The sequence below is a fragment of the Plutella xylostella genome, chromosome 29 (assembly GCF_932276165.1).
Source record: "Plutella xylostella chromosome 29, ilPluXylo3.1, whole genome shotgun sequence".
Classification (NCBI taxonomy): domain Eukaryota; kingdom Metazoa; phylum Arthropoda; class Insecta; order Lepidoptera; family Plutellidae; genus Plutella; species Plutella xylostella.
Genome location: NC_064009.1, coordinates 1,972,348 through 1,986,630, shown reverse-complemented (window position 1 = coordinate 1,986,630; position 14,283 = coordinate 1,972,348). Strand labels below are relative to the sequence as shown.

At 35.7% G+C, this 14,283-nt stretch overlaps 2 protein-coding genes across 2 annotated transcripts; both read left to right on the top strand.

Annotated features, from left to right (window-relative positions):
- Nucleotides 1-430: 430 nt before the first annotated feature.
- Nucleotides 431-9,964, top strand: LOC105383735 (lipase member H-B). Its single transcript, XM_011553829.3, has 3 exons — nucleotides 431-629; nucleotides 8,271-8,580; nucleotides 8,934-9,964. Exons 1-3 carry the CDS (start codon nucleotides 521-523, stop codon nucleotides 9,616-9,618), a joined length of 1,104 nt encoding a protein of 367 aa, XP_011552131.3. The 5' UTR covers nucleotides 431-520; the 3' UTR covers nucleotides 9,619-9,964.
- A 1,340-nt stretch (nucleotides 9,965-11,304) lies between these two features.
- On the top strand, nucleotides 11,305-13,401 carry LOC105383734 (phospholipase A1). The gene is made up of 3 exons (XM_048631484.1): nucleotides 11,305-11,459; nucleotides 11,963-12,248; nucleotides 12,706-13,401. Exons 1-3 carry the CDS (start codon nucleotides 11,351-11,353, stop codon nucleotides 13,385-13,387), a joined length of 1,077 nt encoding a protein of 358 aa, XP_048487441.1. The 5' UTR covers nucleotides 11,305-11,350; the 3' UTR covers nucleotides 13,388-13,401.
- Nucleotides 13,402-14,283: the final 882 nt, after the last annotated feature.

Below are 14,283 nucleotides of genomic sequence, written 5' to 3'. Positions count from 1 at the left end.
CTCGCTTCCGCTAAATATACGGTGCAGAAACCTAGATGATCCTTGTACGAGTCATCACAACATTCACAACCCAGCACGTCCCTACTGCTGGGGCTCGGGTCTCCTTCCAATGAGGGAAGGGTTTTATGCCTGCCACCACGCTGGCCCAGTGCGGGTTAGTGGATGTGTACAAGTATTATCTAGTTGTGCTTAGGTACTCCCACATACCAAACACCGGCGCATACAATATCATTCATAATTTAATCAAAATTCTAAAGACAAAATGCTTGCGAATCGTGAGAAGTAGTCCAAATACCCAAATTGTTTAGTAAAGTTAACCGCACTAGTCAAGATCGCGTGGAAACGGACACTGATAAAAAATCTTAAAGTATATGCGCACTTTTTTCTCACTGTATCGGCCCAACAAAACAATGTTTATATAAGTAAGTTCGCCATTCTTGATTTAGCACACCAATCTCGCACTTAGGTTGGAACAGGTGTCAAAGTTTTTTTTAAATTGTTTTCATTGGTTGGAATTAAAATGGTGTTTTTAGTGAAGATTTTGTTTACGTTGCTGATGGCTCATGAAAGTTTCGGGATGATGAGCTCGAAAGCCATGGAAGGTTATCCTGAAGGATTTTTGGGAAATTGTAAGTTTTATAAATACTTATATATTTTTGTTCATCCATAAACGTAGTCGACCCTCATCTGCACCTACACCGTACATTAGTTATTTATTTATTCCTTTATTGCAAAAAATAAATAATTAAGTGTACAAAGGGGGGACTTAATGCTAAAAGCATTTTCTACCAGTCAACCCAAGGTTAAAAAGGTGTGAAAAATATATAAATGCAGAAAATGCAATGATGTTAGGTACCTAACTAATTAAGTTCTGAGATACTTGCGATAGTTATGCTAGCTAGTGAATCAGGAGGATCAAAATTTTTAGGATGAAGTATAATTTCCTTACTCCAAGGCAGGTTTATAAAACAGCCATAAGGAGCAATGAAAATTATGAAAAATTCACGAATACAAAATATGATATTGAAATTGCCCTTAATTTGAACACCGATTAAATGCCACTGCTTAAAATAAATGTACCTATTTATTTTAAGCAGTGGTAGCTCAGTCGGGTAAGCGCCCGCTTCTCACGTCCAGAGAGTTCGAATCCCGGCGCTGACATGTACCAATGAGTTCTTTGGAATTTAAGTAGGTAGAATGTATACGCTCTAACGGTGAAGGAAAAATCGTGAGGAAACCTACACATCTATCTGCATCTCATCATCTCTAGTACAGGTTTGACAGTTTGGCGAAAACTATAAAAGTTTACGTTTTCTCGCATACTAAGTGGCGCCTCTTGCGGAAACTATCATGAAACTTTTGATAGATAATGTATGACAGGAGAAAACGTAAACTTTTTTAGTTTTCAAAAATAACAAATCCCGTACTAGAGGCCCGGGATTCTAGATGTCAACAACTCAAACAACGGCATCCTACCAAACCCAACCTACCTAATTACCAATCACATAAAATACAGCAACGTGTATGTAAATGGGCAGTTCTTCTTTTTAACCTACATAATGGATAAAAAATTATCCCGAATTTGAAAAAAAAAACTTTAGCTTTTTGGTGAACTCTTATAATTTTTATGATAGCTACATTTCTATTCTATCGTAAAAGGTGGTTGGCCGCGAAGTTTAAGTATTTTTTCAAGATTTTCAGAACATAATACGTGGATAAGGCAAAGAAAATTACACCTTCGTCACAGAATCTTTTATTTTATTTTAACGAAATAGTCTTCGTCGATTAAAATGAAACTTTTTTAATACGTTAATAAACAAAATACCATTTTAGAAAACATATGAAAGAATGGATTTTTAGTTATAACAAAATATTTATTAAGTAGTTATTACCACTCTGTCACAATTTCAGCTAAAATGAAGCTTGTTTTTGCTATAAATATTTTTTCGCTACTAATTACAGTAAAAAATTAACAGCATAGACGTTAACATCAATGACTAAATTTAATATGATTTTTCCAAAGCTGCACTATTTATAACATAACATATAAACGACCAAAAATAAGTTGACTACCAGGAGACACCAATCGTTACAGAGTGGTAAACGATGTGACATAGTTGTTATTCTATTAAATATGCGGCAGCGTTTTGGAATAAAACAGTTTTATTTAAAAATAATAATTTAGTAACTTACATATAAATCATTATGGTTTCAAGTTAGTCAAAAAATTTACTGGAGATATCTTTATTATTAGTATAACTAATGAAATCACACTTGAGAACCTCTGGAGAGTGAAATATCCGTATTTCAGGAACTTAAAGGACAAATTTGTTCCAACTACATAAAATAACATTTATCTGCACAATTAATATTTTCGGCAACCTAAAATTTAAGTAACGTAATGAAAATTACGTAATTTGTTAAAGTTTTAATCAGCCATATTTCGAAAATACAGCAGTGGCTCATAGAACTTGAAAAAAATACTCTTTCCTTTTTTAATTACATTAGAAGCTGGAAGGACTTTAATGTTATCATCAAACATCCGATAAATCATTCTCCACCATATTAAACAGTCTACCACATTCATCGTCTGTTCTTGAGAACAATAGCACGAAATTAGCTTTTTCACTAACGAAACTTTTTATTAATGAAGCGCAAGTGTATTGGACGTTCCTTTCGCTTCGTACTTTAACCAAAACGTGTAGTTTTTCTTCAATTTTTCTTTGATGAATATTCTCAGGTTGGAGTGTTTGGTAAGAATGTGACAGATTTGACGTGTGACAGAGGGGTAAAATGTGTTGCAAAGTCGATTAGCATTTAAACAGTAAGATAAAGTGTAATATTCACATGTTGATTTCAAAGTAATTGTTATTACCAATGAGTAAATAACAAAATAATAATTTCATTGTATTTTATTTTAACAATTACCTACGTGACGAAGCTGTCGCCGAATAAACACACGCACCTCCTGTCACACTTTGCGGGTGGCCGATACGCGGTGTCTGGATCTCAAAGGGGAAATCTTACCAAGGGGAAAAGGAGACCTTAAACTCAGATCGATGGCAATAAGGACGAGTGGCTCAAACAAATATTTTAAATGGCAACCTACGTGACAGAATGTTACTACTAAAACATTAGGTAGTAAGAGACAAATTTTCAACAATTTTTTTAAATATTTCAGAAATCATTTAAAAATATATAGGTATTTTGTTTTACTAAATAGGTAATAAGGATTTATCTTCTGGAGTTAAAATAAATTTTTATATTTTATGTTGTCATATATATTTTTTGTAACATTATCGAATATGCGCAGGATGAAGTGGCGGGAGACAGCCAAGATTCGTATGAAATACTCCTCTGTCACGCGGATTTACCACTCTGTAACGTAATTTTAAATACAAAAATATAAATTTATATTTTTGTAAACGTGCACAGCCGTTGTGTTTTTTGTACAATGCACGCTGAAATATAAATAAATAAATAAATATTTGTAAAACTCATGATTTTTTCTTCACAACTGATGGAGACTAAGTTATGTAGGTTAAAAAGAAGAACTGCCCAAATACACTAAGTAATTTGTGCTACGTCACTGGAACTTTTTCATTGCTCGCTCGTGTATTTATTCATATTTATCAACGCAACTATTGCCGGAGAGTTATAATAATAATTTTCCTAATTCATAAAATGAATATTCGCTACGGCATAACCTTTGTCGACAGTCAATTGTTTTAAATTCATAGCAACTCTTTTACATTGTAACCGTGATCGCTCGTAATGACAACTATTAGTATGATAATGTAGTCAAATGGTTCTATCTGAGATTCTATGAATGAAATCGTACTTTTTTATGATCCATCGTCATGGATTTTGCAACAAGGATAATATTGCTATGCTAAGTTGTTATTGATGGATTATCTAGGAGCACGCACAATATGACTTAGCCAACAACTCTCTCAGCACAAGCTTGTGTTGGGTTCCACCAATCCGCACTAGCGTGGTGGACTAGGCCTAAACCCTTCCTTCATTGGAAGGAGACCCGTTTCCCAGCGGTGGGGACGTTATGGGTTGTGATGACGCGTGCAACCGCTAAGCCATACCAAGTCGAGAAAGACAGCGCCGTACGGTCCTCTTCTCGAAGCAATTCATGACATTTTTCACCTATACGGGATATTTCGTTGTGGATAGAAGATAGAATGCTGAATTTTCATAAAACTAAAAGTTACAGTGACATGGTACGGTAATGGCAGGTGGCACTTTTCCATTATTCGCGAGTGAATTTACTTCAGAATCAGACCAGTATTTAGAGGCCTTCACTTCAACAATAATATTTGCGTTTACCAATGAATCACAGAGCTAACAAATCTAATTAGGAAGTGGTAACTCCATATGTAGAGAACCTTTGTCCAATGCCAAAGGACATGGCCTAGTGACAATAATTGTGTTGTGACAAACTTAGTCAAGTGTACAAGTTCCTTAAAATCTTTTCTTATCGACATCCTTTACAACTTTGCTAAAGTATAAGCAAATAAAGTTGCTTACTCACTGCCAGCAATCTTCGTTGTACAGTCAACAAAGAGATAAGTACATATACCCCCCAGTACTGTTTGATCCTGAAAGTCACAGATGAAAGATGGATCAACTCAAGAGTGTCTAATCAATATCGGACTATGAATCAATAATATCCTGGAAGAAATGGCGTTTGACAATAAGTCCGCCTTTGTACATAGTTATATATCTTTATCTACTCATATTTATATTTTAATCCAATTCTCACCAAAACAATGTGGCGATTTATTAAATGTTTATTTGATTAACATTGACATACGGTTACTCATGCGAGTAGTTGCCTTAATTGCAACAAAATAGATAAACCTACAGGGTGAAACTAAATCAAGGAATAACCTCAGCTATGTGAAACTAATATTATTGTACGATGTTTGAAATTAAATGAAATGAAATATTCTTTATTGGACGTAAAATTTTACAATTATTTGTAATTTGATGTATTTTATTTATATTATGACATTTTTTGATTTACTGCCAGTTTCAATAACTCTATCTACCGATGACTAGTAGTTACTTTCATACTATTTTGACAGGTTGTAACTTATACGTATTTTATAGTTGTAGTAGTTACCTCTAGGTACATGTTACGTTAAATCAGTTAGGGATTATTATTACTAGACCATCATGATATCAAATAAGTTTTATTATCTACTTGATAAAACAGTTACAAACAATCTGCACCTGTAAGTTAAGTCCTATGTTATTTTCAACAACAAAAAATCGCTCAATTTCATCAATTTTCTTAACGTTCGATCGGGCAAAATAAACGCACTTTTCACCGTTGAAACTTTAACCAAAATAAACACATAAGTACAGAACATTCACCATACTGTAGCTACATGTATAAGTCCTAGTATTAAGTCTTACTTAATTGCATTTGAACTGCATTAAAGCAGCGCCTTGAGACAAATAAACCGTGTTTCTAATTAATGTTGAGTTAATATTCTGAGAAAACATACGAAGGTCAAAATGTTGCCAGTTGCGTCATCGTAAAAACCCTAATAAGTGGAGAAAAAATATTTCAGGTGAATTTCAGGTGACTGGCAGGTTTTCTTTATGTAGTTTAGAGCGTATAGTAACTTAGAAATCAATGTTTATAGTTCATAGAAACCGTAGCTTAGGCGGTGGTGGACCTGCTTCCAAAGCTTGGGGCCGCAGATTTGAATCTTGTCAGGGAAAAATATTCGTGTGATGATGGTGAGCACTTGTGTCTGTCTGTTTATCGTTTGTGTATATAGAATTTTGTATATATTACATGCAGGATCTGTCTATAGTTTAGGGTCGGATGGCCGTGGATGAGATGTCTCCTCTTGAATCACTTTATCTAAGAACTTAACTAGGTATCCAGTAATTATACGGCTTTTTCCGTCGTTAAAATAAATAATATTGCACATACAAAGTCGGATTTATCTTGACGTAGACAATGCTATAGTGTCTAGACTGTCTAGATAAGCTATAATCTAGATCTCGATCTCCTGAACCTATCACAATTAAACTATTCATGACAATGAAAGACTACAAAGCATGACTGGATTTAAATTATTCTTAAAATACTCATATAAGTAGATATACCTACTACTCATAAAATCTTATTCGTAAATAAATACGACTTACCAACGGTAGGTCAATGTACCTACTTAGTAAAATATTCCAAAAATAGACGCTACAAAATGGTTGTGTTTTTGTAGTGTTTATTTAGAATTAACCTTTCTGCCGCCAGAAACTTTAACTACCTAAGTAATAAGATTTCACCGTTGCATGGGGGAAGATGAAACAGCTTCCCATGTCTTGTTACATTGCAAAGGCGTGGAGACACTACGATCAAAAACCCTCGGATCTCCGGGGTCCCTCCGGGAAGTCATGAGCAACCTAGGTCGTCTACTGGCTTTCTGGTGTGAGCTTGGGTGGCTTAATAGCTAGTCACCCCGTAGGTATTTCACGCATAATGGCCCACCTTAGAGGCTAAATGCGGAAAATCAGCTCGCCATGATAGAATAGAAGATTTCACCTTTAGCGAAGGGGGTGCAAGAATACTCCACAAGTAACCTATCAAATGGAGAGTCACTCTCTAAATCTACGAACGAACGAAAGATAATTTTTACGCAATTGGCACAATTAATACAACTAGATAGAGTCGTGTTTAGTGCTGCAGATTAATGGGGAAGAAAACCAAGTGAAACTTTGGCAGCACCAGCGAGTGTGCCTTTCTGGTTCCGACCAATTACATTGTTGGGGAGAAAAAATGGCGACTGAACCAACCAATTAGAACTGGGGAATTAGGCACAGTCGCCTAAGGCACCATATGTAATTAGCTTTTAGTTTTTCTCACCATTATTCGTGGTTTGTCATCGACACGCTGAGAAGAAGATCTATTGTCATGACTTATCTGACTGACCAATCCTATCACCACACCGACAAACGCTAGCCAGCTGCAGCTACCTTACCACCACTGACACATCAGCATCGCACGCAGCATGTCAAACATCTATAAGATCTTTTAGAGGTACAAGTCACGGATTGTTAATTGCTAATGTTCGGTGATGGTAACCCACTGCTCTAATGTTTATTTCCGACACGATGAGATGAAAACAGTTAAATTATGAGTTGTATTTTTAATGTGAGGCATAGATGTAGATCCTATTTCACGCCAATATTTCCTTATTGTCATCATAAAAATACACATTGCGCGAAATTTCTATGATTGCAATTTTAGCACTAGATACAGACGAGATACAGAGTGCTTAAAATTGCAGTCATGAAGTTGTTAGGAAGATAATAATATATACCACGGAGCCTTTATATTTTTTACATTAAAATCTTCTCGGTCGGTCTCGGTTACAAAAAGTAGACACAAGTAAAACAGGATATTTAGCGCTGTCAAATAACTTACAGACACGAAATACAGTGTTTAACACGCTTAAATGCGATTTAAAGGTTTTTTGTGGTAGTTTGTCCTAACTTCGTCAGAGTGTCAAAAGTGTATTTTTTTCTTGTAGTTTTAGTATGAGTACAAAAAAAGCGATACGGAGAACTCGGAAAGAAAAACATAAGGTCGTGGCTAAATTATTTAATTGAACAATTACATGCTCGTCTACGAAATAATTGCTGAAAAAACTGAAATAATAAATATAACCATAAGTTAAGTATGATACATGGAAGACGCATCGTTTAAGGTATACAGGGTGTTAATAGCACAACACATGGCCTGACAACTTTTTTTAGATTATTATAAATCACTAATGGTGTTAAAAAAATCAATCTCATATTAGGTACATTACATAAATGCGCGATTTTTATTTCACTTTCGGTTTTTCTTTTACACGTTATAGTCATCATTTATAATGAAAGGATTATACATAAATTATACCTAATTATAACACATGGGCATCATAAAATATGGGTAATATCAGCCATCAAAATTATATTATTATGATAGGTCGTTATAGGATATCTTCACATCATGCTTTTCCTTAAAAGTTAGACATTGGTCAAGCATAATAATTCTTCATTAACCCTGTATGGTATTAAAGTGGATCGCATTTTTTTACTAAACGTGACGTCATCAATAAAAAATCATCACAAAAAGGATACTTACAATTTTAGTTTTTTATCCATATTGGTGATGTACATAATAATGTAACTGTGATCATGACTATCATGAGTGTCAGTACGTATACTAATTCATTGTGTTTCTTTAATTTCAGGTCCCGGCAGCAATAAACCAGCCATAATAACGAAGAAAAGCCTAAAATACTTGGGACTAGTGGTTCTAGGCGACGACTCACCGCAAAGCCCGAGAAAGTTCAGAAGTCGGACCTACAACTACTATCAAGCCAAAGAAATTGCCAAGAATCCAAACTGGGACTTCAGAAGGAAGACAATATTGTTCCTTGGCGGATACCTGGACAGTCCCAACTTCTTTGTCAGTCAAATCATGGGCAAGACGTACCGGAAAATGGGATATAACGTCTTACTTATGGAAGCCAATCGGTTCCTAACATTGCATTATCCCATGTGAGTCTATTAGCCATATTTTTCATAAAAACAACGATGTAGAATTTTATTTTACAAGAAATAAAAATATATATTGACTATCTTTTACTTCAGTGGGTGATTTAGTATAAATTTTGCCTTAGACGGATAATCATCATCAGCCCATAATCGTCCATGGTCCATAGTCCACTTCTTGACATAATAAATAAGCCTCTCCGCTCCATTTGTGAACGGGGGAACAGTACAATAGTATTCAGTAACAAAATACTATGTATATAACGCAAGTCCTAGCTCTTTCATTTGCAAGACTGTGCATTGAAAAAAACCTCCTCCTTTTTTCGGTTAATTAAATATATATTTTGTTATAATCACAGATCAGCACGCTACGTCCGTCCAATCGGGATGCACATCGCAGAGATGCTCACCAACCTGACTCAACCCGGCCTCATGGACCTGAACAAATTCGAGCTAGCAGGCATCAGCCTGGGAGGCCAACTCATCAGCTTTGTCGCGAAAAACTACCACCGCATCACAGGAAACAAGATACCTCGACTCACAGCTTTGGACCCCTCTGGACCTTGCTTCAGAAACAATGACCCTGAGAACAGACTTGATGATTCTGACGGAGATCTAGTAGTGGTCATAGAGACGAATATTGACGGGTTTGGAATGGCAGCTCCGGTTGGTCACGTCAACTTCTACGTCAATGGTGGGGAGTATCAACCAGCTGACTTGTACTGGATCCCTTGCAGTGTCATGTGCAGTCATGTCAGATCGTATACCATCTGGTATGTCGCGTTACACCACCCCAAGTCTTTCATCGGGGTTAAGTGCGATTCGGTCCAAGAGGCCAGAAAGCACGCTTGTTTTGGGAAAACCCCGCTTTCGACGAATAATCTAAGTCCATATTACGTTAACGCGAGTAACCCTGGAATATTCTACCTCGCCACAGATAATAACTATCCATATTATTTGGGAGAAAAGGGACTGAATAAAGATGGCGAGTTCTGGACGAAGAATTTAATATATTTTAACTCAGAGGAAGTGTTGAAATTGTGATATTAGTTTATTGATTGAATTCTGTTACAATAATTATAAGTAAGTATAATGAAAGACCATTTCTTAGGCTACTCTATGATATTAGTAGTACCTACTTACGAGTATAATAACTACACAAAGTGTCTCATGGCGATTCCACATGAAAAGGGAATTCAGAGAATATGCAGTATTTTTTAATAAATATTTTATCAGTAAAATTCCTTTCAGAATTTCAGGTGCTTTCCCTTCATGTAGCCTCGCTATGGTACACCATATATATTTATTTGTAGGTGCTTTTTATATTTATTACTATTTGTCTACAGTATTTTCTGCCATCTAGTGGTTTAAGTTGACAATAAGTTAAATAAGTGAATGTGATACGACGAAGAATTGAGTACGATGTTACTGAATTTGCTTGCGTTTATCTTGTATTTCGTAGATGTCGTTAGCAGCAAAATAATAAAAAAATTAAGTTGTAAAAAGGTTTTGTATTAATTATTATTCCTTGATAAGTTCCCTGCTTCTTATAGAATTAATAATAAGGAGACTTCGCAATGGTGACACCCTCTATTCGGACAAAATTATAAGCTACATACCACATTTTTGATTCATATTAGAGTACACGCAGTCTACTAGTATGTGATTCATAAAAGGTCTAAAAATTCATGAGATCTACAGGGTGTTGCAAAAAGGGTATACTAAGCCGAAACCAGCATGTGCAGCATATTATATCTAAGCCCGAAACTAAAATCAAAATTTCAAAATTCATGAAAAAATAAATAGTAAAAAGTCACGTGACCAACTAAGTTTCTATGGAAAATTAATAAATTTTTTCGCGTATTTTTTAATTCTGATTTCAGTTTCGGGCTTAGATATAACATGCTGCACATGCTGGTTTCAGCTTAGTATACCCTTTTTGCAACACCAGTATAAAGTTTATGGGGTAGGCTATAACCAGTTATAATATTCTAGTCTATCACTGAGTTGCAGAAAGGATCTTTAAGTTAATGTCGGCATTAAATGTATTGTTGCCTTGCTTTGACAGTATACGGACAGAAAGAGACAGACATAGATTTAATGTCGACATTAGCTTAAAGTCCCTTTCTGCAACTCGGCATATGGGCTATAAATCATAATACTCATAATATTAATGAATGGATGGATGGAATCTATCCATTCATATATCAGCATGGAGGAAAATGGTCTTAGCTAAGGAAGGCAGTTTAGACCTTAGCCTTAGTCCTTGGGGATATGTACCTTTGTACCTACATAATTATGTAGGTTATATTCGAAAAAATAGAATAAATTGGTTATCCTTAGTCTTTCAATCAATATCTGAAGATATGATATTTTAAAAAAGTTACAGTTAAAGTTAAGTTGGTGTAGAGGTGTAGATTTACCAGAGAGTATTCCAATGGTGAGTTATTGTAGCTGATACCCCGTCTTTCTAATAAGTTATAATAATAATATTATGTCGATGGTTGCATTTTTTTTAATGTAAGTACCTAAAATTACATACGAATATGGTAATGAATCGGAAAGTTTCAAACAATTTTTGATGTTTATTGTTTCCTTTCAGTCAGGTCAAGGTCACCATCGCTTTTGCATTTATAATTATTAATATTTATTTATGTCTTCAGTATCCGCATATTCATCTTAGATTTGACTTGGTAAAGTCGCAAACACTGTAATTATAATTTTGAGAATTTTATCATTAGAAAAAATACTAGGTAGGTAGATAAGGTGTTTAAAAATGGTAGCAGAAAAGGTTGTGTTGTTGTTACTATTGCTAATTAATGGTGTGTTTGCGATGATCAGTTCGAAAGATATGGAAGGGTATGCTGAAGGATTTTTGGGTAATTGTAAGTATTTTTTTTTTGTTATACCCTTGTGATTTTTGGTGACGGATCACTGCTTGCTAAGGATATAGGGTTATAAAGTTAGTTATAATAAGTATACTTATTCATTTTGTTAATGAGAAATAAGGGTCAAAAAGCCAAAATCAAAAGTTTTTTTTTATTGCATAATAACCCCCTTATTCATAGAAATGTTACAATATGTTTTAACTAATAAACTGTTTTGTCCCTCTCTGTGAAAGAACAAATTGATCTTTGTCGGAGAGGGACAAAACAGTTTATTAGTTAAAACGTTCTGTAACTTCTCTATGAATAAGGGGGTAAGTCTATAGGTAGATAGGTACAAAAATGTATAAAAAATGTTCATGATTTAATATAATACTGTGGCATAATTTTTGAAAGGATTATATTTAACCAACTGTGAAGTCTGACAATGCTGGTGAGGAAAGTTTATTTTCTAGCTAAACAAAGGTATACAAACCATTACAAAGAGCTTTTTAAAATTTCAGGTCCACACACAGACTGGCCGGCAGTGCTGAAGCAGAAAACTAAACGCACCATCAGTCTAATAGTATTAGGAGAAGAGGGAGAAACCAACTATAACTACTTCCAAGCATCTGAACTAGTCAAAGATCCTGGTTTTGACTTCAGCAAGCGGACAGTTCTGTATGTGGGAGGATTCTTGGATAGCCCTAAGCATATTGAGGCCCAGGCTATCGGCAGATTCTACAAGACCTTGGGTTACAATGTGATGCTGTTTCAGGCTGACAAGTTTATGATCGTGCATTATCCTATGTAAGTCTTCATCTTTCTAGCCTTTCCCATATTTAGGGTCGGCTTTGTTCGTCATGCCGCCACGCAATTTGTTCCTTCCTTCAGACATATTACCTACTACAATAAATTAGAACCACAATCTAATAATTGCTGTTGGGGACAAATACTAGAGTTTGTCCCATAACTTTGGCTTTTAGGTCACAATAATATTGAAAAAAACTGCATTTTATAATTAACAAAGATGATGTTGATAATTTTCAACCTAAAATTACCTATTCCATTTAACCTTTTGCGTCCCGAAGTCGCGATATCTCGTGACGACAATAGATTTCTGTTGTGTCTGATTTTAAGGGATTCAAGTGGTTACTTATTCCCAATCTCCGCTTGGGACCAAAGGGCCGAAGTGATTCGAGTGGTTAACAGCACCGTAACTAATTTACCCTTATCGTCATCATTAACTCTTCATTTCCCCCCCCAGCGCAGCCCGCATGATCCGCCCCATCGGGCACGCCATCGCCGAGATGCTGACTAACCTCACCGCTCACCACATGGACCTCCGCAAGTTCGAGGTCATCGGCATCAGCCTCGGAGGCCAGATCTCTAGCTTCATCGCCAAGAGCTACTACCAACTCACCGGGAACAAGATCCCTAGAATCGTCGCCTTAGACCCAGCTGGACCTTGTTTCAGGAATAACGATGCGAATAACAGACTTGACGATTCTGATGCCGACTTTGTTGTCACTATTAACACAAATATCGATGGCTACGGCATGGCAGCGCCCGTTGGTCATGTCAACTTCTACGTCAACGGAGGGGAATACCAGCCTGGGGATATCTACTATCTTCCCTGCACTATCATGTGTAGTCATACTAGGGCGTATTTCATCTGGTTGGTCTCGATCGGGAACCCTGATGCGTTTATTGGCATCAAGTGTGATTCGGTTCAAGAAGCTCGCAGGCATGAGTGCTTCGGGAAAGATCCTCTCATTACACACACCTTAAGTCCTGACAGAGTCAATGCGAGCAATCCAGGGATATTCTATTTGGCCACTAATACTACATGGCCTTACTATTTGGGTAAGAAGGGTCTTACTAGAGACGGTGATGTGTATAAAACGAAAGTCTTAGATTTTAATTCTGAAGAAGTTATGAGGATTTAATAAAAAGTTAATGTGCCCATGGGTACGTTATTAAACCTACCTTCTTAATTCAATTGTATTACTTACTATTAAAGTGGAACAGTTATTTATATCTTTTTTAAAGTTGCCTAGTTTGTTTTTTTTTTTAATTTTTACAATTTTAAAATTGTACCTAATTACTGTTTGGTCAAACATTCTGATAATTTTATTATCTCTACGATCTCTCTTGTCGCTCAATGTATTGGTTCTCAATCTTCTTATATCCTGGTGGTAATTGAGTACCATCACCATGAAAATTCCACATTGAAGTAGATTTCCTACTAATAGGGAATATGCATAATTTTTTTAAATACTTTTATTGGATAGTTTTACATCACTTTATTATAGTAAAAAAAAATTCAACGCCAAAATAAGTAATTTAAGGTATTTTAAAGAAAGTTAAAAAATTACAACCATCACGACCACTTTGAAATTCCCGTCAGGATGGCGGGCTGGTGTGACGTCATAATCTTTTAATTTCACGGCTCAGAATAATGAGTCCCGTCAGTCGGCATAGATTTTTTACCTAATCAAGTAATCACAGAGTACTTTTGTATTTTCAACAAACCAATGTTGTCATGGTAACAAACGAAAAAGGAAGTGTATAAAGTGTGACCAGTGGCTGTTTTGTAATGCGAGCTCGTTAATAGCTACTAGTAGCTCTTTTGAAATGGGAGCGCGCAAACCAGAGGACCTTTGTACACAATATTACGCTATTATGGCAATATGAATATTAAGTAATATTTGTATTGTATGTAAGTACTTACTGTAACTTTGGTTCTCAGTAAGAGAGGCTAGGGTTAGTGGGTCATTCTATTATATTGTCTGTGGGGGTGTAAGAACCTGCGCCTGGTTCTCTTGAATGGAACCATTGTGCA

What these genes read in the sequence shown, in the direction of transcription:
- LOC105383735 (XM_011553829.3), top strand. Translation starts at nt 521, where the DNA reads ATGGTGTTTTTAGTGAAGATTTTGTTTACGTTGCTGATGGCTCATGAA. An exon ending in TGAAGGATTTTTGGGAAATT is followed by an intron (nt 630 to 8,270) that starts GTAAGTTTTATA and finishes CTTTAATTTCAG; the next exon opens with GTCCCGGCAGCAATAAACCA. An exon ending in CTAACATTGCATTATCCCAT is followed by an intron (nt 8,581 to 8,933) that starts GTGAGTCTATTA and finishes TTATAATCACAG; the next exon opens with ATCAGCACGCTACGTCCGTC.
- LOC105383734 (XM_048631484.1), top strand. Translation starts at nt 11,351, where the DNA reads ATGGTAGCAGAAAAGGTTGTGTTGTTGTTACTATTGCTAATTAATGGT. An exon ending in TGAAGGATTTTTGGGTAATT is followed by an intron (nt 11,460 to 11,962) that starts GTAAGTATTTTT and finishes TTAAAATTTCAG; the next exon opens with GTCCACACACAGACTGGCCG. An exon ending in ATGATCGTGCATTATCCTAT is followed by an intron (nt 12,249 to 12,705) that starts GTAAGTCTTCAT and finishes TTCCCCCCCCAG; the next exon opens with CGCAGCCCGCATGATCCGCC.